The 25,727-nt window shown below is 28.5% G+C and overlaps 1 protein-coding gene across 14 annotated transcripts in view; it reads right to left on the minus strand.

The window, feature by feature from the left end:
• Phcl-1 (pH-sensitive chloride channel 1) overlaps positions 1-25,727 on the minus strand; it is a 58,531-nt gene that overhangs the window by 16,026 nt on the left and 16,778 nt on the right. For 4 of the 14 annotated variants that reach the window (XM_083031850.1, XM_083031878.1, XM_083031868.1 and 1 more), the window contains exons 2-12: positions 24,099-24,270; positions 20,444-20,614; positions 18,933-19,171; positions 15,687-15,839; positions 10,047-10,111; positions 9,540-9,760; positions 8,593-8,675; positions 8,332-8,472; positions 4,247-4,336; positions 1,588-1,740; positions 928-1,142 (exon numbers count right to left, since the gene is read on the minus strand). In XM_083031850.1, the coding sequence (XP_082887976.1) occupies positions 928-1,142; positions 1,588-1,740; positions 4,247-4,336; positions 8,332-8,472; positions 8,593-8,675; positions 9,540-9,760; positions 10,047-10,111; positions 15,687-15,839; positions 18,933-19,171; positions 20,444-20,604 (1,521 nt within the window). In that variant the 5' untranslated portion in view covers positions 20,605-20,614; positions 24,099-24,270. Of the gene's footprint in view, positions 1-927; positions 1,143-1,587; positions 1,741-4,246; positions 4,337-8,331; positions 8,473-8,592; positions 8,676-9,539; positions 9,761-10,046; positions 10,112-15,686; positions 15,932-16,007; positions 18,432-18,932; positions 19,172-20,443; positions 20,615-24,098; positions 24,271-25,727 lie in introns of those variants that run through there. The other 10 variants (XM_083031921.1, XM_083031929.1, XM_083031936.1 and 7 more) reach the window with 8 other exon arrangements.

The following is a 25,727-nucleotide window of genomic DNA, read 5'->3' on the forward strand; positions in this document are numbered from 1 at the left end:
CAATATAAATCATTTTTCAAGAGTAAATATTATATTTGGAATTGATTTGAAAAAGCAATCACCATTGATTAAAATAAAATTATATTATTTTATTATGCTGTAAATTCAATTTGCTATCAATTTATTTATATAAATATGAATAAAGTATGTGCAAATATGTGTATATATACTATATATATTATATATATTGTATAATGTATGCATATTGTGTGTGAGTATGTGATTGGATGCTTTCCAACAAGGACACAGAGTATTATTTTATCTTTGTTGTTCACTGTCTGTGTCACACTGTGTTCTTGTTGGAAAGCACCCTTTGCATGTATATGTGTGTGTGTGTATACAGAGTGTTCTCTGAAATTTGCAAATCAAAATACTACAGCAAGAAAATTTCGAAAAATTAAAACATTAATACACATATTTACAATTTTTTATTTTAAGCAATAATTTTTAACTCACAAAGGCTTATAAAACCAATTACACACAGATTATTTTTAGACAGCCGCTTGTTGTTCTGTGAGTCACATGCGCGCTAATTTAGTGATACATACATATATGATTCACAAACAAGTGAACTGTCTGAACGAATCTTGTAATTGACCAGCTTTAAATTCTTATACCTTAAAAACTATTGTTTTGAAATAAAAAATTGCAAATATTTTTACTGCTTAATTTTTAGAGAATTTTTTGGCTATAGTATTTTGTTTCACGAATTTCGGGACACTTGTGTATATATGTATGATGATACACACATGTATATACATATACATATATATTTATACATATATATAATATGTATGTTAATTGAAATTAATTGTATGGAAAAGGCAGTACGGCTCCATTCACACACAAATTTGCATCGTTGAATATCCGGGATGAAAGTGCGATTTATGCGCGTCGCGTCGGATAAAATGTCAATCAGCAAAATACCTGGGTGACGGGGTTTTCGCCTGGACGATAGACAACGTTGTGCATCGGTCGCTTGCGACCGACATAGTTCACGCAAACGAATTCGAGAAGACTCGCGTAGATGAAGCACATGCACACGCCATCCCATACATTCATGGCAGTCAGGTTTGAAACGACGGGCAGCGTTCCCCGGAAGCCATTCGACGTAGTGAAAAAGTTGAGCATTGTTGTTACACCTAAAACATGATTGGAGACATTAATTTTATTTCACAACAAATATTCATATCAAAACCTGCGTACTTTTTGTATAATTTAAGGGCAAATCTAATATCTAATATCTAATTTAAATTTAAAAGTAGGTAAAATTAATAATCTTTAGATTAAAATAAGAATACTTGAAATATCAGAAAAAATTTTTAAAAATGAAATTTTAACTGACAGTTTGAGTTTTTTATTAACTTTGAAGCAGTGCCTGAGACAGGTATCTTGTATCACCGATAAAATTTAAAACTTGAGCAACCGTCATAGAAATAAAGCTGAGAAAAAATTTCTAGATAAATTTTGTAATTTTCTAGGCATTATTTAACCTCGTTTAAATAATAGAATTTTCATTGAAATAAAATCGGAATAAATCTGCATTTCTCGAGAATTATAAAATGGCATTGTGCTGCATAAACTCACCGATCATCACTCGCGCCGGCACGGCATTCCATTCAAGCCAGAATGTGATGAAAGAGCTGGTTACCAAAATAATGCCCGGGATGAAAACCGTGGTAAAGTAGAAAGAGCGATCTCGCGTAAAGATTAAATCCACTTTCAAGCAGCTGTAATTACCTAAATCACATATATGTAATTTTATTTATGTGAGCACAAGAATCAATATAAGAGTTCATACTCTTTTAAACAGTAAAAAGAAAATAATAATATTTTAATATCAATTCGAATAGTAGAAAGTAGAAACGAATAATTAACGATAATTAAATATAGATATTCAAATATTAAAAAGTTATTTTTTATTTGCTAATCTGCTAATAATAACTAGTTAATTCAATAAATTAATTTAGAGAGATTCTTTAGAGAGCTGTAAAGTTTATTTTCTAAAATTATAAAGATTCCGTTCTAAGAAACAATACTGCAATGTTTAATATATAAGGCAAAATATGTGATTTAAAATATAACATTGAGTTCGTTATAATGTCTCGCGGTTTATATAGGAATAATAATGTTTTAATTTTTGCCAAATAACGTACAAATAAATATTTACAGATTTTTGGAACTACAAATTTTAGGATTATATGCTGATTACGAATCTGAGATTAAAATTAAAACAGTAGATCATCGCAGAAAGTATTGCAAAATTTAAAAAAAAAACTATTTATGCTGCCACATGCATATTGGATCTATTAGATCTGCTATTTTGAATTTATAACTTGACCTATTATTTGTAATTACGATTCGAAAAATCTGCAAATATTAAAGTGCGAATTGATGTATATATGCAAAAATTATCTACTTGATTACCATCATATTGGGTCCGCCTTTTTGAATTTTGTGATTTTAATCGCAGATTTACAATCAATAATTTCTATCTCTTTAGTGTAGATTAATGTATAAATCCAAAAATTACCTACTTTAAAACTATATTGCATCCGTTATTTTGAATTCTGTTTGTAATTTTGATTTCACACGTATATATGTGTATGTATATAATCAGTGATTTCTTAAATACTCAAAAATTCTTAAGTACTAAATTACTTAAGTACTAAATTTTATGTGAATTTAAAGGATATTTTCTTTATCAGATATATTATATTTCTAAAGATTAAAGAAATATTTTACGAAAATATCTATAATCAAGATATCTATAAAGATATATTTGTTTCTTTAAAATAAAATATACTACAATAGGATAATGAAAAATGTAAAATAATGCTATTTTTGTCGCTTTATAAGTGACAAATTTGTGTCAAACACGTGCAATTCATATATGAAAAAAAAAAGAAAAAACAGCATATAAATTATCTTATCAATTTGTGGCCATCAATCGCCATGTTCACAAAAGCATTTCAAGCACTTGAGCAAAGTACTAATGTATTGGCATCAAAAAAGGATCTGTCAAAAGATTGGCAGGCACGAAGGAACACATCTATCATTAGGGAACATCAAACTATGATAAATCAATTTCTCTTACAAATAACCCCAATACAACTTCTTGCTTATTTTTCTAGCACATTGATAAAAAAATATAAACATTCAATAATTACAACGCGAACGATTCGTGTAAACAACATTTAATCACACACATAAATATCGTTATTTTATTAAATAATTTGAAGCTCCCATATTTGGATTTCTTATGTAAATCAATTTCAAGCGAAATATACTTATGATGGATGGCGTGGATATCTAGTAGCAGAAAAGAAAATGAAATGCAAAAATATTGTGCAAATAAAAATATTAACATATGAAAAAAGCAAAGCTTATATGGATATCAAGAAAAATAAAATTTGTGTATAGGGACTATTTCCTAATTCTATTTTATAACCTATATGGTTAACTATTCAAGAATTTATATAAACTATCTACCGCACATAAATATATTCCCTCACCAGAGAACTTGTATATTATTTATTTAGTTTAAATAATTTTATTTAAAAATGTATCGATCCTTTGGCGTTTACTTTAAAATAAAAATATTTTTTAAATATTTTTTTACCATTATATTTTCAAAAAATATAAAGCACTATGAATGGACAAGTGCTTATGAACAATAGTACAGCAGTAATTCTATATAATTGCAATTTAAGCTTTTACTAAGCGCTAATATATATATAAATCATATATACACATATATACATATGCACATATATATATATATATATATGTATGTATATATATATTATAAGCCAACAATTAAATGTGTTTTACAATAAGAAAGAAAAATATATCCTTACGGTATTCCTTTTCCAAAGACCCGTAATGCAATTGAATGCAATTAAAATGTAATACATATGAAAGAGTAAATTATTGCTTTAACATTTGCAATGATCTAACTATAAATTTGGCAACGCTTGTATAGTCTTCAATGTCTACAGTTTTCCAATTGAAGGGCAATTTTATTGTATTACCGCACAAATCAATATAGGATCAATATACTATATAGGAAGCAACATCGAATATTTATTTGTCTTGGCATCACGAATTTTGGTAAGCTTGGTCCTGTCTCTCTCTCTCTCTCTCCCTCTCTTTCTCTCTCTCTTTCTCTCTCTCATTATACCTTTTTGATTCATTTTACAGACACGCATTACACTCGTGTCAAAGAGATAGATATGATTTTTACCTTGCTCCTCAAACCTGCGCTGGCATAGCGAGCACTTAGAGTCTCCAAATTCATCGAACTCGTCCTCATCGACCATAATTTGTCCATCAGCTGTAACAGAATACCCCACGATCTTTCTTTCCTATCTTTTTCTATTTTTCTTTCCGCATTTTTCTACAAACTTCTCTCGAAGAGAAAGACAAATTTCCACAGAGCTAAGAGTAACGCTTGATCCATTATATATAATATCTATAATATTTTATTCGTTGCCAAACTTATGTTTCTCACGCAAAATAGATTTTGCAAGTTGTTTAAAAGCTATTAGCTTTATTTCAAATTATTTTACATTTTCATAAATTTGCGATAATTTTCTGTTATAACGAAAAATAACATACGTACAAGAATAAAGTAAACTAAATGTCAGTTTAAAAGGAATGAATAAATTTTGAATTAAGATAAAAAAAGTTGTGATTATCGCCAATAACACAAAATTTGTTAAAATTTGTTAAAATTAAAAAATGATTAACTGAAAGACTAGATAATTCTGTATATTAAGTTCTATCCGTTCTTTACTTTTATTAAATTGCGTAAATATAAACTTCGCCTATTTATAAATATATTTTTATATTTTTATAATATAAACTTTTTACATGTTTAAATTTTCTTATAAGTAGTTACTTTTACAAAAAAATCGCATTTTATCGTTATTTTAAATAATAGATCAAGCATAACTCGCTTTCCGCCATGGTTAAGTCCTTTAGAGCAAAATATATTAATCAACAAGACTTCTTTAGACTTAAATTATTTATGATAAATTAATTAATTTATATTTATATTTTTTATTTACATTTATAAATACATTTATTAATTCTTTAATGTGATTAAAAGTTTGCAGTATAATATGATAATGCTTATAAATTGATAATAGACTGCGAACAGCATATTTGTCAATTTATTTATTATTTTGGGGTTTTCGAAAAAAAGTATCTATATGAAAAAGAGATATATAGTCAAGATATGTTGCACAATTCAACGCTTCAAAATTGAAAGTCTGTCGCCGCACTAAAAAGACGACCAAGAAGCGATCTAAAGTTATTAGCTTGCCAGCACAGTCAATATTTTATACACATATATCCTAATTTCTATGTCAGCAGAAGCCATCAGTAGTGAGTAAAAGTTGTAGTAAGTAAAACTCATATTACAACGAAATAAAATTCTATTTTTATTGCACGGCAACAAAAGGCCGTGCGATGAGCTTCGTAGTTTCTTCAAATTTGCTCACGATAGCTGACGATACCATAATGGCAAACAGATCGATTATAAGTGCGAGAAAGCAAAGAGAAAACATCCTTCAAGGATGCTTCGATGAATAATCATTACAAGAAAGAAAACCTCACCCTAAAAACAAACCACGGCGGGCTCAGTTGAAAAGCGAGACAGGATCCAAGGTTGCCAATATGCATCTTCTAGGACAATCTAAGGAATCTATTTTTGTATGTATATATACACTCGCCAGAACACAAATACTACGATGTTAACTAACAAATGGGAATAGAAACACAATACAGATATTGCCACAATACATAATCGCTATATCGCATGCACAAGTGATTCTCTTGTGCGCCTATATATATGTATATGCTAATATATTATTTCGTGCATAATATATATATATATATATTTTTTTTTTATATACATATATACTTTTGACAAAACGAAACATTATATCTTACATAAAAAATATATTAAAAAATTTTTAATGGACATACTATTTAAAAATTAATTTGAAACAAGTGTTTATTTTTTAAATAAGAGTAATATTATTACAACTAGCGTCGTATTCTGTACATATATATTGATATGATCTATATTTTTCGTACATATATTTGAGATATGTCTGTTAATGTAATTAAGAAAATGTATTCATAAGAAATTGATGAAGATAGCAAATCTTGCTCGAAAGAACTAAATATTCAAAAAATTTCCTTTTTATTTAACAAAAAAAAAGAAAGAAATAAAAATGCGATATTGAAAAACAGCTGCGCATTTAAAGCGTTAGTAAATTAAGCATTTCACTAAAAAAAATATGGACTATACTGCCAGATAATAATTATGCGTGCATTTTTCATTTTTTATTATAGTATACTCTATACATAAACATCGCCAACAACATTAATCGTTTTTCGAAAAATATGATTAAATTAAATAATGAAAAACAGTAGTAATGAAAATAAATTCAAAATTAATTTTTTTTAGTTAGCCGTCAAAAAAGATTGATATATAAATTTTATATATGTATATATATTTATGATATATATTATATCTAAATTATTAACAATTTAAAAATTTAAAGGAATAAATGTTATGCCAGAAGATAACAAATAATGTTTTTTATAATAAATTCTATATCTATAATTTATGAATTTATGAATTTATGAATATACTTTATGAATTTATGAATTTAGAAAGAAGATAAATAAATTATTTAAAGATATTTTTTGTGGTAATATTTGGTAAATTTATTGATTCGATAGCAAAGCGTCGCCAATAGAGACGATGGTAGGTTTCTTCATGAATGTTGAGTAAAAATTTGAAGATAATTTAGATTAACAAATCATGATCTGATCGTCAAATGCAATATCACATTTGTTATATATTTTATACATGTTATATATTATATACACATAGAATTTTATTTTTGAGATAATTATTAAAAGAGTAAACTTATATAAAAAGATTATACATATTTTGATTGTTTCAATAAAATTATAACATTTTTATATAAGAATTTCTGCAATAAGAACAGTTTACAGAAAAATGGAAAGATAATAAAAAAATAAAATTTTAATATCCAAATACAAATGAAAAAACGGGCGAATTAAGAGCTAGACGCGGTAAACAAAGCGCAGAGTCTTTGTCTTCTAATAAGATTTATTGATCAGTTATAAATATCGTACGTTTCGGTCTCTGGATTAGACCACCATCCAGCAACTATTAATTCTTTTGAACCAGAGTTTTTTTAAGTAGGAGGCGAGACTCATCACACCTATCCAAAGACATCGGAGTCACAAAAATAGGAACACAACTATCATTTAATTAAATGAAAATGTTTAATATTGATCGCATGACATTTACAATGTAAAATAAACATTAACACCACCAAGTTTAGTTTTTTATGAGTTGAAATGACATTAATAGTGAGCGCCAAATTTAAACTTTAAACAAATTCTCCACCAACGTGAAATAAGCGCGGAAGACTTTCCGTGTCACTCTAGAGTCTAGAGGTTCAAGCTATTTTTTTTTTTTTGTGTTTCTTAATGAATATCATCTCCAACAGGAAAAGCTCCTCGTTCAATTTCTATCTCTTCCCATGCGAACTCGTAGTTAGTCAGCCTGTGGTCCGTAATAACAGCGCTGTGTTGTATTTCTGTTAATGTAATTGCGGTGCTTTCAAAAGTCTACTTATCTGTCTGACATAAAAGCAATTTCTACAGAGAATCTTACTACGTTGTTGCGCAATTTATTTGACAGAGTATCTTTATATACATGGACGAAATGTCATAATTTATTCATATCCATATGATATTTTTGTATTTATTTTTTGTATTTATTTATTTTTTTGTATGTATTTGTATTTATTATTCTAGATAGTATTTATTATTCTAGATAGTAAACCAGGCTTGTGAATTTTTCTGAAAATGTCAGAATGTACGGAATGTTGAAATAAGTCAAGTGTTCAATATTTTCATTGCTATTCAAAATTAGATGTTCGAATGTACGTTACGGTCAAAGACCGAAACGTATACGATATTTATATAACTAATCAATAAATTTTATTAGACGACAAAGAATCTGTGTCTTGTTCACCTGGCTCTTAATTATTTCGATTCCTCGTTTGTGTTTTATTCAATTGCAAAGTCTTTGACTTTATTTTTTTTTAAATTTTAATAATCCATAACGGGACATATAAAAATATAAACAAACATTATATTATTTTCACAAAGTGAATTTTAGAAACATTCTTGAAAATTATGCGCGTATCATTCTTAAATCACATTCTTTTCCTAAATAGATTTATAAAACATGCAATTGATTTTTTTACTTACCTCTCCAGCTCACTTTGATCGGACATGTGATTGTCTGATTCTTAATCAGATATGCATTCAGTGACGTTAGGCTTGGACTTTTCCGTAACGTACCCTCGTCGTTTTTCCATACATATGTAATTGCTGTCTGCTCGTAAGATACTAGAAAATAAGAATAGATTTTAATAACTTTCTCATGCATTGCGTGCTTAGGAAAATATAATAGTGTTCTTTTATATTGCTTGTACTCAAAAATTATTCTATTCTAAACATGATACTTACTGCTCTCAATCGCGAATGAACACAATGGGTCGTCAAAGGGGAAGATATTGAGTCTACCCTGGCAGGATAGGATAAGATGACGCCTGCAAAATAACAGTAATCTATTTACATGAGTATGGGGGGAATAAAAAATGTCGATTATTCAATATCCTAGTTATCCGCAAGAATTCCATAAAAAAATTTTTCTAAAGTATTTGCAATAATGTTAAATATTTATAAAAGGTAACACTTCATGGATCATTTTTATTTTGAGATATATTATTTTGCAAAATAAAATCTTGAATAATTTGTACTTTAAATTACATGAGTCCCGCTTCTGATTTTGTGAGTTATTTTTTTTATTTATCAGTCTACATATTCTCTTTAATGAATCCTACATTAATAACTTTAATGTGACTAATATATATATGTGTGTGTGTGTGTGTGTGTGTGCGTATTGTCAAGGTGACTCTCAGTAACTTTTCATAAAAATTAGCCGTCGCTCACTTTATATATTCAAAAGTTAACAATTAAAACCTAGATATATATATAATATATATAATAAAATATATTAATATATACATATAATTAGACATATATATAGGCATTTTTCTCTCACTTTTTCATATTTTACTTTTCCTAAAAAAAGTAATGCGAAAATTATTCTTATTATTTTTTCTATACATATATACGGACAGAGATTATACAAGAGAAAGTAAACGTATATATTTTTAATTAAATGTAAAAAATAAAAGAGTAGTAAAAGTAGGAAAGTAATTAAACGTGATAAATCTCAATAACCAGAAGTATTTCCCATACAATTTAAAATGTGAATAATTAATATTGAATCAATGATATTTATTTATTATATATTTTGCAGAAAATATTATTAATATTTATCTGAGATATATATTTTATATTTTTATAAAATATAATTTTTATATTAAATATATTGATGTTATAAGTACCGCATAAGGTAGTTGACAGTGCCATTGCGGTATATCCGCAGGGCAAAGTGAACGGGAATGATAGGATCCTTGAAATCTCCATGCATTATGAAATACGTATCCGGTAACCAGATATCTTCGTAATGGTGAATCGCATTTAAAAATTCATATTTGGATTTGTTACTATAACGTAATCGTGGATCGTACCATTGTTGCTGTAGTAGGAATTCCACCTCGTATTTCTGTAAAAGCAGGATGGCAATATCCTAAATCGACCGAATCTTAATTTATGATTATATATGAAGATCATAAAAAATTATCGCATACTTTCGAGTTATATTCGTACCTCTATAGATTTGTTGATAAATATATATATTTAATAAATCTTTGATAAATTTTTTTTATATTAAAACTTTTAAAGTGTTATTTGTTGTTAAATTGTTATTACTTTCTAATATTTATATGTATAAGAAGTACATTTATTCTTTTTCTATTAAACTAGAACAAAAGAATACATGATTATATTACCAGACTGGATTCGTCTGGAGAAGCTAAGCTTAACAGCAGCACGCTCACGTTCACAGTCAATGTTCCTGAAACAGTAAACAAATAAGACTTTAGTTTTTATATTTCGTATTATCCGATCGATCATATATTAAGTTACAAACTTATTAATATTTGCTTCTTTAAAATAATATAAATATTTTTTGCAATTCAAACAATATTATATAATATAATTAACATCTTCAATATATAAAAGAAAAAATATGAGAGCGCCAATATTTTACATTACAATAAAAACATTCAGTAATGCTTTCACACTCAATTCATACCACGATAACAAAAATCTTTTCTGGCAAATTGCTTTATATATAGTAAAATACTGTTATGTAATATATTTCACAAAGTTTATATTTTTTATATTATATAAGAAAATAACTTGGAATAATTTATAATCCACGATTTATATCAAAAAATTAATATAAGGTAGATCGATCGGTGTAGAATTTTTTCATTGCATGGAAATTCTCGGATGCAATTTCCATACAATTGTAAATATGAAATATAACGTTGCATGAAAATATCATATTAGATCTATATTTATTTTATTATATTAACATAAACTGATGCTATTTAGGAATATGCTGAAAGCTATTTTCTAGCCATGCTGTGCACATGCTGCTATTTACTTGGGAAAAAGCTTGAAGTCGTGGTTAGGACTCGGATTGGTTTTATCTTAAAATAGTTATTGTTGGTTACAAATCCATCCCGTTAGGATCTATAAAGTCTCTTTTAATTTAAAACGCATTTGCTCAAGAAGACATTTCAACGAGTGTTCTAGTTTGCATAGTATGTATTGCAAAGAAACGATCAACAACACCATCTGATTATTAATCATTGCTCTATCACCTATACATAGAATATACTTGCGAACATTGTACCTTACTAAAAAAATTGTGTATATCTCTAGATTATTATATCAACACAAAATGTTTAAAAACTCACATAACAATTATACTACTATATATTATGATACTACATTATCATATAAAAAAAAACTGTATAACGCTAGACAAAAACATTTCATTTTCAGAAAAAAAAGTAAACAACGAGTTTTTTAATACGCAAAAGGACGTTATTATCTACTATAGCACATATTTCACTTAGAAACTAAGAATGTGTTTTCGGATAATTTTATCCCTAGTACATCCTCACACAAATATTTCAATCTCTCAAGGACTCGAGTCCCAACCAGCGATCCGACCGTCGTCACATGTAAACAATTAAGACAAATTTGTTTATTGCGAGAAGTAAAAACAATGGAATTGGGTTAAAATATGTAATATATAAGCTCGTTAAAATTCGTGTCCATAGAGTTATTTTAATATGCAATTTTTTGCAAAGAAAAAACGCTATTAAGTCTTCATTAATCTAAAATTTTATTAATATAAAATTTTTATACTAAAAAGGGACATTTTTGGAAAGACCTCATAATTCTTCATTATTTTATAATTCCAATCCTGATATTTATATTACACGTGGGACGGTCACATTAATCACATAATATGTGTATATAAATAATGAATTTAAAAAAACATCGATGCATGTTGCCAATGCATGAACACGTCGGCGTCGGTTCTTGATAAGAATATATTATACATGACGATGAGCATTAATAGGTCGATGCATCGAGCACGAAAATCAAGCTAACTTAACTGGAATGTAGATTCTGCGATTGGCGACCAACTCTCATGCCGCGCCATAATACGATCGATTCTAACTCGCTACGTTTGTGGTTGATGGAAACAGCGTGTTGCATCGCGTGATACCTTATTTCGGATATACTGAATCTCGTTTCTGTTATCCTTATTGTTAAATGCGTTTGTTGTTCCGTAATTTAATTATATATCGGGGTCTTTTCACGAAAATTAATTTCCATAAAGAATTGATTTGAAATGTTATCCACTATTAAATATATAGTGCCTAAATGTCTGAGAAACTCACAATCAGGCATTATTGAAATAATTTAGCATTGTTATTCATCGATATAATTATTTAACTTATACTGAGTGAAATAATTTCAGAGAGAGAGACTCTCGTAAATATAACATAATTATATCATACTAAATATTTTACATTTTAAATATTTTAATAGCTTTCAAAATAAAATAGAGTCGAAAATTAATATTGAAATGTCAAAATCACAATAATTTTGCGCTAGTAAAATAGACTAATAATATCACATAGCATTTTTGCAGGCTCATGCATGTTCAGGTATAATTGCATTTACACATATTGAGAACTGTTTGTTGATTTTCACGAGAGTCAGTTAATATTGATTTTTATTGTATATTTAATTTTATTTTGTTATTTCTTATGTGTGAAAAGTATAGAGAAGATATAAAATTTAGCTTTGTAGTAAAAATCAATATCAGCTGAGTTTTAAAAATCAATAACAGATAACTTTCGTTACATATATAAATGTATGGGTCGAAGTGCAGTTTTATATGCGATATTATTGGCCACTTATAAGCTTATAATTTAATAATTATTGTGGCTTTAACATTATTGTATTTGAATTTTTTACTCTGTTTTAATTTTCAAATACGCTATTTAAATTTAAAATATTGTATGGTCGTAAAACATCTTGTTTGTATATGTGTATATGTATGTATGTATAAAAACGTTAGTAATTATGCATAAAAGATTACATCTCACGAATAACCCTTTGAGAGAGATTTTCACATATATTATAAATAGTTAAATTCTGAATTACGTACAGAATAGATTACGTGGAAAATTTTTCTGGTTTCTAAAATACACATCACTTTAAAGGATATTTTATTTTTATTTTTAATTATAATTCAATTTTTCTTATTATTATTTATATTATTTTTCTTTGTTGACATTTTTTATAACGTGTAACAAATTCAGCAATTACTTTTATCATTATGTTTGAATCTTTTTATGGCATGATTTCCATATAAGTAAATATGCAAACAAGGTTACACACAAGCATTAAATTTTTTTCAAAAAAATAGATAATTAATAAAATTTAACGATATTTATATTAAACCAGATTATATTTGTATACATTTTTGCACGTTAAAAATGATTTTAATTCATAAATCAAAGCACATCAATCAGGAATTTAAAATTATATAAAAAGTTAAATATACAAAAAAGTAACAATTGGCTATATTGACGAATATAAAGAAAAAATTAAGAAAATACATTTTTTTTATTTATACTTATGGAAGAATATTACTTAAAAAAGTTTTCTACAAAATAAGACAAGTTTTAAAATAATTTTTTTTCTAATAAAGATATTAATATTCAAAATTATTATCAAGATTATTATATATTTTATATCGTTTAATTTCATATTGTTTATCATTTAATAATATCAATATCAAAATAATCAGTTTATTGTGTGTTATATTGAAATATAAACAAATATTTAACAAATGTTTATATGTCATATATGTGTGTTTTATAATATACTTGACTTTATAATAAAAGTTAAAAATAACGAAAATTGTAACAATTTGTTACTTTTTAAGTAATAATTAATAATAACGGGTTATTTTTCAGAATCGATAATACCGATAACGAGTTATTTTTATGAGGTAATTTTCCTAATGGTTGTAATATATTTATGTTAACAGTTTAATTTATTTCTGTCAGTTCGTTAACAGCTTTTTACATGCGATTACACGAATTTCTGAGCCATGTTAAAATCTTGATAAGAATAAATTAATACTTTTTCATTAATCAAGAAGTCATTTATGAAAATATTAAATTAAATATTGTATTTACGATATTAAGCAATAAATTCATTATTTTCTCTTCATTCTTTAGAAACCAGAAAAATCCGTCACACAATTCAAAGTGTACGTGTGACTTTGTTCTCTATGATATATGTATATAAAAAAAAATAATCAAAGTAAGTAATAACGTGTCACTTTTTATGCATATTTACCAAAGCATTTCTCTCACAGGGAAGTTTATTTCTTTCTTATATTCTTTTAATATAGGAGCAAAAGAAAGTTTTTTTATTCGAATATATCTTATTTATCTTAGAAATAAAGTGTGAATAAAGTGTGTCAATAATGTCTAAGCATATTGTGAAGTCAGGAGACATGTAACGAGTGAAAAAACGATTTATGATGATTACAGATGAAAGGAAAGATCCGCTGTCATAACTAAACATATACATCACAAATCACAGTCCCACACGAGCTTGTAATACCAATCATGTATATATCTCTTTTTTTAATACCAAATATTTTGCAATTAAACATCGAATCACATCATCATTCCTTGATTGTTCACCATTGTATTGCGTGTCAATGCCTTTATCTTTTTATGCATGTATATATATGAGTACGGATATGTGTATGAATACATTTGCTAAAATGCTAAAACGATATATGGCGAAGATTTAAGTCAACAATATGTTTATCAATATGACTAATGCATTCAAAAATAGTTAGATATTGATACTTCGATGACATTCTTATGTAATTTCTCGTTTTAATTGAATTAAAGCAATTTTTACTTTTTACAAAAATTTGATGATAAATCTTTAAAAACTGGATAAATTTTTTTATTGTTGATATTTTTTTAAGTTATTTATTTAGAATTTATATATATGTTAAAATAGTATTCTAGAAAAAAAATTAAGACTAGTTGCAAAAAATCGGTTTTGTAGTTTCTAAAAATAAATAAATTTTGAACGTAATAAATTAAACATGTAATATAAAAATTTATGAATGATCTAAAATTAAACTATCTCTGACCAAAATTTAGCAAAAATAAAACAAAATCTCTGCAAGAATATACTTATAATATCTCTCGAAAAGTAAATCACAGTGTGTAATTTATTAATAAATAATTAAATATATTTTGGCGTATGTATATATTATATACGAAAGATATTTGTATGTATACTACCGACCTATGAATCCTCGTGCGAAAGGTCGATATACACATACACACGCCCTATTCAGTACTTAACTAATATCAATACTCTAACCAATCAGTTATTAATCAATCAAATCTACAATTGACTATAGTCACAATAATGCTAGCAATTGTTTCTTAAAGTGTTTTGATTTTTGTTAGCGCAGATGGCTTTCATAGAACTTGATTATTATATCATACTAAAATATATTATAGAATCAACACTTCATTCAACACTAAATTAAGATATAGATACAGCAGTCAAAAAATTATATACCAAATTAGAAAACATAATGTTACTTTTTTCTTTAAATTTTAGCTTTTAAAATTTTACTCTTCAAATTTAGTATTCGAACTATTAATAAAATTTAATTACATACTGTTGTATGCATAAAGTGATTATTATTATTTATTATATTCATAAATAGAAAAATATGCACTAATATATGAGATTTTGTTTTTTAAATAATATTTTCTTATTATTCCCTCGCAAGTCAAGTTATACGTAAGTTTATATTTAAAGTTTTAATAATATACATCACAATATCGTGATCAATTCTTTTAATATAAGTGAAAATCGAGTTAGTACTGAATAAGTCGCGTAGATTAATTTAAGTTGATCAAGAAATCATAATAATAGTGAATTATCTTCAATATAGATGACCTTAGGTAGTAACAAGAAATAAAATTTAAAGGACGGACCGCGAAGGTGAGTGCGAAGGTATTGGTGCGACGTATAGTGGTTATTGTTCTGGTTCTTGTTCTGGTTCTCGAGGTCGTTAGAGAAGATCGACGACTGGTTTGTCAAACCGGTAGTGTCACCAGGCCATCTCATTCCACAGCAGAAATCAGCATCTGTAACACCCAACAGCCCTTGCGCACGTCTTATCCTCACTTTGTGTATTCTTCGTCTATTCCATTTAAACCGTATGGTTTCAAGGAAGTCGCTTAAAATAACCAATATTTGTCTTCTCTATTTTATTGTGTTTCATTTACGGCTGGATATTGCTCTATATAGCTTACGTTTTTGATAATTCAGTGTAGAGGAGAAGTATAGCTTATAGAATTTCAAGCTACATATATCTTTAGTCCATTTCTTCCATCATGTATGCTCTTAATTAATATGTTATTGTGATGCGTTTGATAGGTATTAGGTACGATCATGCGATACTGTTATGGGAAACAGTGTTCTTAAAAGAGTAATGAGAGTTGTGTAAGTTTTCCAGTGTATGTGTTTCTATGACACCAAACAACCCTTGCCCACGTCCCATCCTTTTTCAAGTCTAATTTTTTATGAATTTTTTAAAAAATTATCGGTCTCGTGTTATTCTTAAATCATTCTCTATGTATCCATAATATACGGAATTTTTATTGTTAATAAATTATATATACAGATACATGACGCAAAGAGAGCTTTTTGCAAATCGAGGGCACTCCATGAAAGAATCAATAATCTGTGTCATGCGATGTATATGAAGCCGTTCCACTGATGAAGTCTGAATAATGCAATCTTCGTAGTTGGAGTGCACTTTGCTTCTTGGATATATCCTCAAGCGACAATTCGATTCATGCAGCATTTGTAGCTCGACTTATCTTTCCGCATTAAATCTTGATGTATTGATACTATTCATATGACGCACAATTAATATAAAACTACAGAATTCTTCGTATTCTTGTAGTCGTTAAATGCATGTGTAATGTTGATAAATTAAAATTTTATTTCTCAGAAGAAGTAAAGCAAAGCAAAAAACTTGAGCAAATTATTGAAATAGAAAATTTCATCAACGCGTTTAAACATAAATTACATGTATGTTGTTTTGTTGGTGAGTAAAATTACTTCGTTTGTGACGGTAAATAATCTATTCCGTAAACTTGCTTAAGTGCCGAAATTAGAAGCTAATTAATGATAGATAGATTACTGGAATCTTGCTTTGCATATTGCAATGTATAACGGCGCTAGATACACGTGTCGCTCTTTAGCAGATGTTAATAATTAGCTGCTGGTAACTATTATTGCACACATAAACGCAATTAAAAACTTGGACATTCCAGCTCTAGGAGGAAAGGGAGAGAGGGAGGGAGGAGGAAAAGAAAGGAAAAAAGAAAGGAAGAAAAAGGAAGAGAATGAGAGAGAGAGAGAGAGAGAGAGAGAGAGAGAGAGAGAGAGAGAGAGAGAGAGAGAGAGAGAGAGAGAGAGAGAGAGAGAGAAAGAGAGAGAGAGAAAGAGATTATCATCTTTAGCGTTTTCCAATCAAACCGCGAACCTATTCATTTATATGAATATGAATCATGATGCATATTGAAGGATGGCATTATTTTTCTGATGGATTAGTCAAATTGATACACCCCCCATGCAATGATAAAATTCTTTAAATTTATATTGTCTAAAAATTTAAATTATTAAGGTTATGACAGATAGAAAGCAGAAAAACTTCAAGTTACAAAAAAAATTTATGTAATAATTCCTACAATATCTAACTAACAAGAAATGAGTTATTAAAAGCCAGGCGCGGTTAGCAAAGTATAATTTTGTTTCCTCTAATGAATATACATATGAATATACATATGAATATACATATGAATATACATATGAATATACATATGAATATACATATTAATTAATTCTATAAATGTACGTTTCGGTCCCTGGATTGGATTATCAGCATGTGTGTTCGGGTAACGAACTAACAAATGTGCGGACATTATGTAATGCTTCCGAGTAACAGCGAACAGATATTTTTCAACTAGAATCGGAGGGAGAACTGGAATCATTGAGGGTGGTATGAACTCTTTAATTTGATTCTCATGCTGATGATGGCCCAATCCAGGGACCGAAATGTACACTTATAGAATTAATCAATGGATATTTATTAGAAGAAAAGAATTTGCACTTCACTAATCGCGCCTGGCTCTTAATAGCTCATTTCTCGTTAGCTAGATATTTAATACCAGAACTTTAGACTTTACTTTTTTAAATTCCTGCAATATCCAGAAATTGAAGAATCCTGTATCTAACATTTTCTTACTTTTTTTACGAGATATTAGAAAAAGCTACAAAATAAAAAATATGTCATAGACAATTTGCTATTATAAAACACTTTTATCTCTCAACTAGAGAAATCAATAGAAAAAGCTGATATTGAATCAAATTTTTTTAAGAGCGAATCAATTTAAAATTGATGAATGAAACATTCTATAGTTTTGAAAGTTGCAAATACTTTTCCCGCAAACTGAACACGCAAAATCAAAATGAAAGAGAAGGAAAATTCGTTGAGTTGCTCGAACACATTTCTCGTTTGAATCGCGCCTCGCTTTCTCGATCACGCATGTCTTATTTTTTTTCTCCTATATACGAGGGTAAATCAAAAAGTAAAGGGACAAATAAAGAAAAACACATTTATTTTAACCTATGTGGAAAATTTACATATCATTTTTCGACATAATCCCCACCAACATCGATACATTTGACCCATTACTTAATAAGCTTCTGTATTTCATCCTGGAAGAAAGATTTGGGTTGGATGCGTAGCCAGTTATGCACCACTGCAATGACCTTCTCATCCAAAGAAAATTTTTTTTCTCGTAGTATTTCTTTTCTTTTTTTTTTTTTTCTTTTCATTTTTTCGGTTTATTAAAAGAAGCACTACGAGGAAAAAATTTTTCTTCGGATGAGAAGGTCATTGCAGTGGTACATAACTGGCTACGCATCCAATCCAAATCTTTCTTCCAGGATGAAATACAGAAGCTTATTAAGTAGTGGATCAAATGTATCGATGTTGGTGGGGATTATGTCGAAAAATGATATGTAAATTTTCCACATAGGTTAAAATAAATGTGTTTTTCTTTATTTGTCCCTTTACTTTTTGACTTACCCTCGTATATATCTGTTTGTGTTATATTATTCTTCATCTTTCCGAGAGCAAATTAATTTACAGAGAATACCCTTACGATGAAGGGTGAGCAGTGAGCTGTGGTTGTGTGGTGCTATGTGGTGGTAGCGGTGCCGATGATGTTCGAGGTGCTCTGGATGGTCGAGGGTCATTGGATACAGGGTAGGTTGTCGCCTTGATGGGCAGTAGGATGGGGGCCTCAGTGTACCTTGGACCGGGGGCAGGAGCCGCCTGTCATAACGCGTCGACAGCAACAAGTTGTCCAGAATCTCCTTGTCCGACTTGCCCTCTTCGAAGCTGTAACACAACGCACTGTAGGTGCATCCAGAAGAAACATGACGAGCTCATGGTTCGTAGAGTGAGGTTTCGCGTGAACTTCCAGCAGGTAGCCTTTCCCTATCTCGATACTTCGAAGATTGTTTCGTTTGACGAATAACAAAAGATATTGCAGTATAATTCGATAAAAATAACAAAGTTAACTCTTTGAATTTTAATGAAAAGGAGCGACAACTTTCATAAAAGCATCAATCTTCGAAATGGCCGAGGTTGATTTTATTAAAGTTTCATTTAACGTTCTAAATATGAAACATATATCGCATTCGTTTGAAATGTATATGTATATATATACATAATATAATCATCTACCGATTTACTAAAAACAGACGCAACTGTCTAAAGCACTAAACGGCATCTAATTTCACTGTGTTACACTGTAAGATACTACCAGAGAACTTGTAAACTCACCACTGGTCTATTTATGCTAATACATTCGATGCAATAATACGATCGAAACATTCGTAATACTGATACTCGATTTCTTTCATTATCAGTTATTGATCGCGCAATGACATAAAAAACTGATCATTCTATTCTTCCATAAAACTCTAGATTATACAGTTCTGCATGCAGAAAAATCGTCGTAATTCTCTCGCTCTCTTCGATTAAGATTCCGACGAATAACAGAACGAATTTGTCAAGTAGTCAATTATAGACATTTATGTATAAGAGCGCTCTAAAGTAAGAAAGAAAGAAGTATATTTGTCAATTGTTCTGCATATTGTGGCAATACAGTAATTATGTATGTTGCGCATTTATTGCGAGATTATAGCTTTAAGTCACAATTAAAGAGTACGAATAAAAATTGTAATAAATCAAAGTAAAGCAGGTTTAACGACGAAAGAATTATAAAAGTACTAAATTATATCCTTTTTAAATTTGTTGCGTATGTAGAAATAAGATTATTTTTATGAGATTTCATTTATTATTTATAGTATCATTGATAACTTAAAATCATTGACAAAATAGGAAACATAAAATTTATTTAAATATGCGTCAATCATTGCTAATGATATACTATCTTCTTTCCTCTTTAAAGAATTAAATGTGAATGTTCTACGGCAATACAATCGGACTTAGCTTCTCGTCATTTTCATCGTTCTTTATATTATTATTATATTATTTTTCTTTCTTAGATTTCTTTTTAGATTATAAAAGTAAATTGCGAAGCATGACGATCGAGAAGCTAAGAGACGATTCATATATAGCAATTATTTTGTGTGCAATACGTACATGTCTTCAGCACGCGCAAGAGTGACGAGAGTAAAGGCAAGTGTGAGGATACAGAGGAAAGTGAAGATGAGGGAACTCGCGAGGGAGGTAAGAGACAGCGAAAGGATGGACGAGAGGCGGCCGCCACCACCCGCACACCGCCCTAGCGCCACCCAACCCATTCTATGTCATCTGGAACAAAAAAATAGCATTTTGTTATCAAATATATATTAAAAAATATATTAACTATTAATGTAAATTATAAATAATAATATAAGGCCCTTCTCCGAAAGGGAGAATTGTCGCGGGCGCAGAGGTATGACGTAATGTGGGATGGGAATCCGTGCACGGTCATTAATAGTACGATCGCAAGAATGATGGAACAATGTTTTCTATTGCTTAAAAAACCCCTCAATCCTTATATTTTTCTTGTTCATTACATTGGAGAGAATATTTGCTGATATGTTTTGTACAGTCTATATAATTTTATGGACTACGTGTTGGTCATCGGGTTGTGTTTGACGATGTGATGGTGTAAGATAAGATAATAAACGGTAATGTTTGCCGATATATCTTTCTTACACTCAAACTCTATTTGCACGTCTACGGTGACATTTTTGACAGACTTGTTTTGTCACGAGCATTCAATGATCGCAATATAGAAACTTGGTAGTAGTAAATAGCTTCTCATTATTATCGCATCTGTAATAATCTTGTGGAATATAGTCCTGGTATTATCAATGTCAAGGATCGGTAAAAAATGCACAAAACATATGTGGAAACTAAGAATCAAGAAAATTGAATTCTTTTATAAAAAATGCTTTATTTAATTAATTAGTTTTTCATAAACTTTTTGAAAATTATTCGGTTTACGGAAACTGCCGAAATGCGATATCTGGCAGTCGCAAATGTAATACAAAAATTTTACAGATATATGAATTGAATATATTATTTTTTGCTAATTATAATATTTGTTTTTTCCAACCAAAAAATATTTTTCACTGACTTTTTTCGTATATCATCAAAAAGTATGATCCAATGAAATATTTAAAATGCTCAAGTTAGATATATACAGCCTGCGTATACACACACATATACATATATATTTTTTTCATATTTAAATTTTAGATTAACTACTTTGGCTAAACAATCTTAAAATAAAAAAATGTAAAAAATATTTACATAAATAGATAAAATATTTTGGTCCTTTTATATATTGAACAAATTTCTGTCCGATACTGCACCAAAATCAAAAAAGTGTTTTAATAGTAACATATTAACATTATTGTAGAGAGGAGAGAGGAAAAGATAGCATCGCGAACAGTAGTAGTGAGCAACGGCAGTCAGACAAACGTCCGTGCTAGTATAAATGCTACCACAGCGTACAGCTGATGTCGTCCGATCAATACGGAACGTTGCGGTACCAGATGCTATAGATATGTCACGTGGCACCAACCCATTCCATTCTGAAAGTCCGCGTGCGATTCATTTTCATAGCACGCTCTCCTCACGCTTTGCGATCTCACAAATCTTATCTTATCCCCACACTCTCGTATCATCATCTGCATTACGTGCATAATCGTGGCACCTCGTAGAATCGAGACTCTCTAATAACGAACCTTTTATATATTATTTCGCATAGGTCAAATTGCTAACAAAGTACACTTAATTTTTCGACATTAATCTTTAATCGAAAGTATTTTGACTAACATAAAACTCTGAAAGATGTTACAATATTTGAAGATTGTTAAGAGCATCTGTCGAAGCATCTGTCTTAAATATTTTATAAATACATGTTTCTTTAATAACTGTTCGTAATGTTGTATAACATTGCGCAATTAATATTAATTAATGCAAAAATCAATGTTGAGATGATAAAAAGAAACTCTGTAAATATGCTCGATCAATTTCACAGGTCACTATTATTATTTTAGTTCCTCATTTGGGAGTGAGGAAACTTGATTGTAACAAATGTTTGCCAACTCGGCGTACTTCATCAACAGTCAAGAAATTTGACTGTTCTCGAGCAATGGTCATTCGTGAGAAAGTCTACGAGACTAATTGTAAGAGAAAAATTTTGTCAGTACTATATTTAATCACGTCATAACACGAGTTATATTAGCAAAATTATACACAGAATCACGCGAAATGAAAAAAAACGAGGGGTAAAAAATAGGTGAGAAACAAGATTATACGCGGATAACGCGGTATAATTATATGAAGAAACAAATATTGTCGAACAATAAACTAGAATAAATAAGGACAAATGACTAATTGTGAGATGTTAAAGAAAAATAATCGCGAAAATACATAAATTATTAGTGATTATTAATAATTATTAATGATTAAATATTTATGCGAGTTTTTTTAAAGCGAAATAATCGCAAAAATACATAAAGTATTTTAATTTTAAAGTTTCACAATTAATCATTTACCTATATTTATTCCAGTAATATCGTTCGATAATTTATCACAACTTGTCTTACTACTTAGCAATACCTATCAATTTTAAACATATTTAATAAAAACTTTTAATATCTCTATTACCAAGAAAACTGCAGTCTTTTTAAAAATATTTTTATAATATTCTTATTTAGAAAACTTTTTAAAAAGACTTTTAATCTTTTAGAAAGTTCTTTTAATCTTTTTTTTTAAAGAAAACTTTTTAAAACCATCACAAACTGCTAACGGTATTTTTTAATCTTTTTTTAAAGAAAAAACAAATTTTTAAAGCCATCATAAACTGCTAGTAGTAAACTTACAGTAATAATTAAAAATTATTATCTCGCATGTTAAAAAATCTTTATCAAATGTGTTAATGCTTCTAAATATATATTTTACAAAATAATAAATAATTATATAAAAACTGTCTACCTTTACTATTTATACGAATCGGAAATGGGAAAGTAATATAGCTTTACATATAAAATATATAAAACAAAATATTTTTGCAACTTATAACTTTATTTATAGTCTAATATTATTTTAAATTATTATCTCATATATAAGTCTGTTCAAACAATTATATTTTTATAATTTTTTAAGATTTACTTGCAATCTAGTTAACTTTTGTCAAAGTACTTCTTCCTCTCTACACTACATATCCAGGGGATTACTTGTCGTAATCCAGTGTAGTTGTCCACTGCTGGAAGCAGTTCTTAAGCTTTTTTCAGAATCGTAACTAGCTTGTCTACAAATTTTCCTTGATATCTTGATCTTTCTGAAATCCTTTCGAAATGGCTTGCAATTTAGAGAAACGAAAAAAGTATAGTGTTCCCTTGAGGAGGAAACAGTCTAACAATAAGAGAAAATGACAGGAGAAAAACCTGACTTGTGGGGAAACAACTTCTATAGTTTTTCCATCACGATAAAGTATCGGTGCTTATACGTATGTATATAGTATATATCATGCATCGCTGCTTATTCGTGATTCTTTGATTAAAATGAAGATTACATTTCTCCAGGCATTCTATTCATACTGACTCTATTGACTTGGCCTTCTGGTAAACGTTTTTCTTTTTTTTAAACTGTTATTTTGAAAGAAAATTAATGTCATATGATTCAAGACATCAAGAAAAATTTGTAGATGGACTTATACGCGATTCCGAAGAAAACCTACCAAAAATGTTTCCAGTCCAAGAAACTTTTGAATAGATCTCGTATTATATTCACATACCTTAACGTGAGATATGTGGCTGGTCGCAATGGAGGCAGGCTGTTGTTATTCGTTGTGTAGGTTTTCCCCTTCAACTTTCACAAGCACTCATCTCCTCTTAATCCACTTTTGTAAGTGGAAGATCCTTCAGCATTTAATTATCATCTTAACATGGACGAGACAACGTCGTCATCTATAAAAAAAAACGAACAATACCATCAATCATGATACATTGTTTTTACGATAACGATTATAAAGAAACTTCTTTTCGCGACCAAGACACATTATCATGTTTTTCAAATCCTCGCCTTAGCAAGGCAAGCGGAAACATGGATATCACTAATTGTAATTTTATTAGGAAAGCAATTATATACATATATTATATAGATGTGTGTGTTCATGAATAATTACTAATATTTTTTTAATTACCACGTATTAAATATAAAAATTAAAAAGTAAAAGATAGTTTAATTTAAATTTCCAAATTTCATCGCTATATAGATACACATTAACTTCATAATTAGTTAAAAAATAAAAAAATATAATACAACCATTCTGTGATAAAAAAATATATATATGTATATAAACATAGAGTTTCAAAATAACCTTTTTATAGAGTCATGTTTATGACCAGCTAACTTATAAATCGCAGCGCGCGCAATATAGGTTCTATGCATGCAAAATTCGCATTGCGACAAGTTGAGGGTAAAATGTGAGAAACATTAATATTGGATAACAGAGAAAACTGAAGGATATTATAATGCTAAACCTTGGCCTCGTGTCCTCGTTCAAACATGCCTTAATTTCCCTTTTATGCTTTTATAATTGAACAATATAAGAGAATTATGGAAATTACATTATCATCGTTCAACAAGTTTATTACTTTTAATTACTTTTATTGTACTTGTATCATTTTTACATATTATTCTTTAAAAAATTTTTTGTCAAAGAATATATCTCTTGCGATACAATTTTTTATATTTAAATACATGTACACAAATACATATAAAAAAAATAATTATATATTAAATTTTATTGGATAAACAATTTTGATATATATATATATATATATATATATATATATATTGATATATACACACACACACAGACATATATGTGTATGTATATAAACAAAGGCTCGACTTGAGCGCGACCGAGATAAGAAAAAGTTCAACAGAAACTATTTCAACTGTGGTAAATATGGACATTCAGCAAATTGTGGTCGATTGAAAAGAAAATATGAAGCAAAAATAAGACTTAGCAAACTAAAATATAAAGAACACTTTAATCGATCTCAGTCTTATTGTTAGTTTGTTCGACAAAAAAGAACGAACTTAGCGATATGACGTTACATATACATATGTAATAATCAAAATGTGTTTAAGATCTTATCTAATAAATGTTAGTAATATATAAGTACAGCTACAGGAAAAAAAATATATTATATCTCACAGAATATAGTCATAAATTAATATTAAACTGCAAGGTAAAATAAAATTGGTAATATTAACAAACATTATATGTGTCCGAATTAAAAAGTAACTTGTTATAGTTCCAGCAGACCGAAAAAAATGTGAAATATAACTCGAATAATAACGCGTATATCACTAGACCAGATAATTTATTAGTTTTTACCGTAATTGGAAAAAT

This window comes from Prenolepis imparis, unplaced genomic scaffold (assembly GCF_030444845.1).
Source record: "Prenolepis imparis isolate NDT839.2.m4 unplaced genomic scaffold, iyPreImpa1.0 SCAF_1, whole genome shotgun sequence".
Taxonomy (NCBI): Eukaryota; Metazoa; Arthropoda; class Insecta; order Hymenoptera; family Formicidae; genus Prenolepis; species Prenolepis imparis.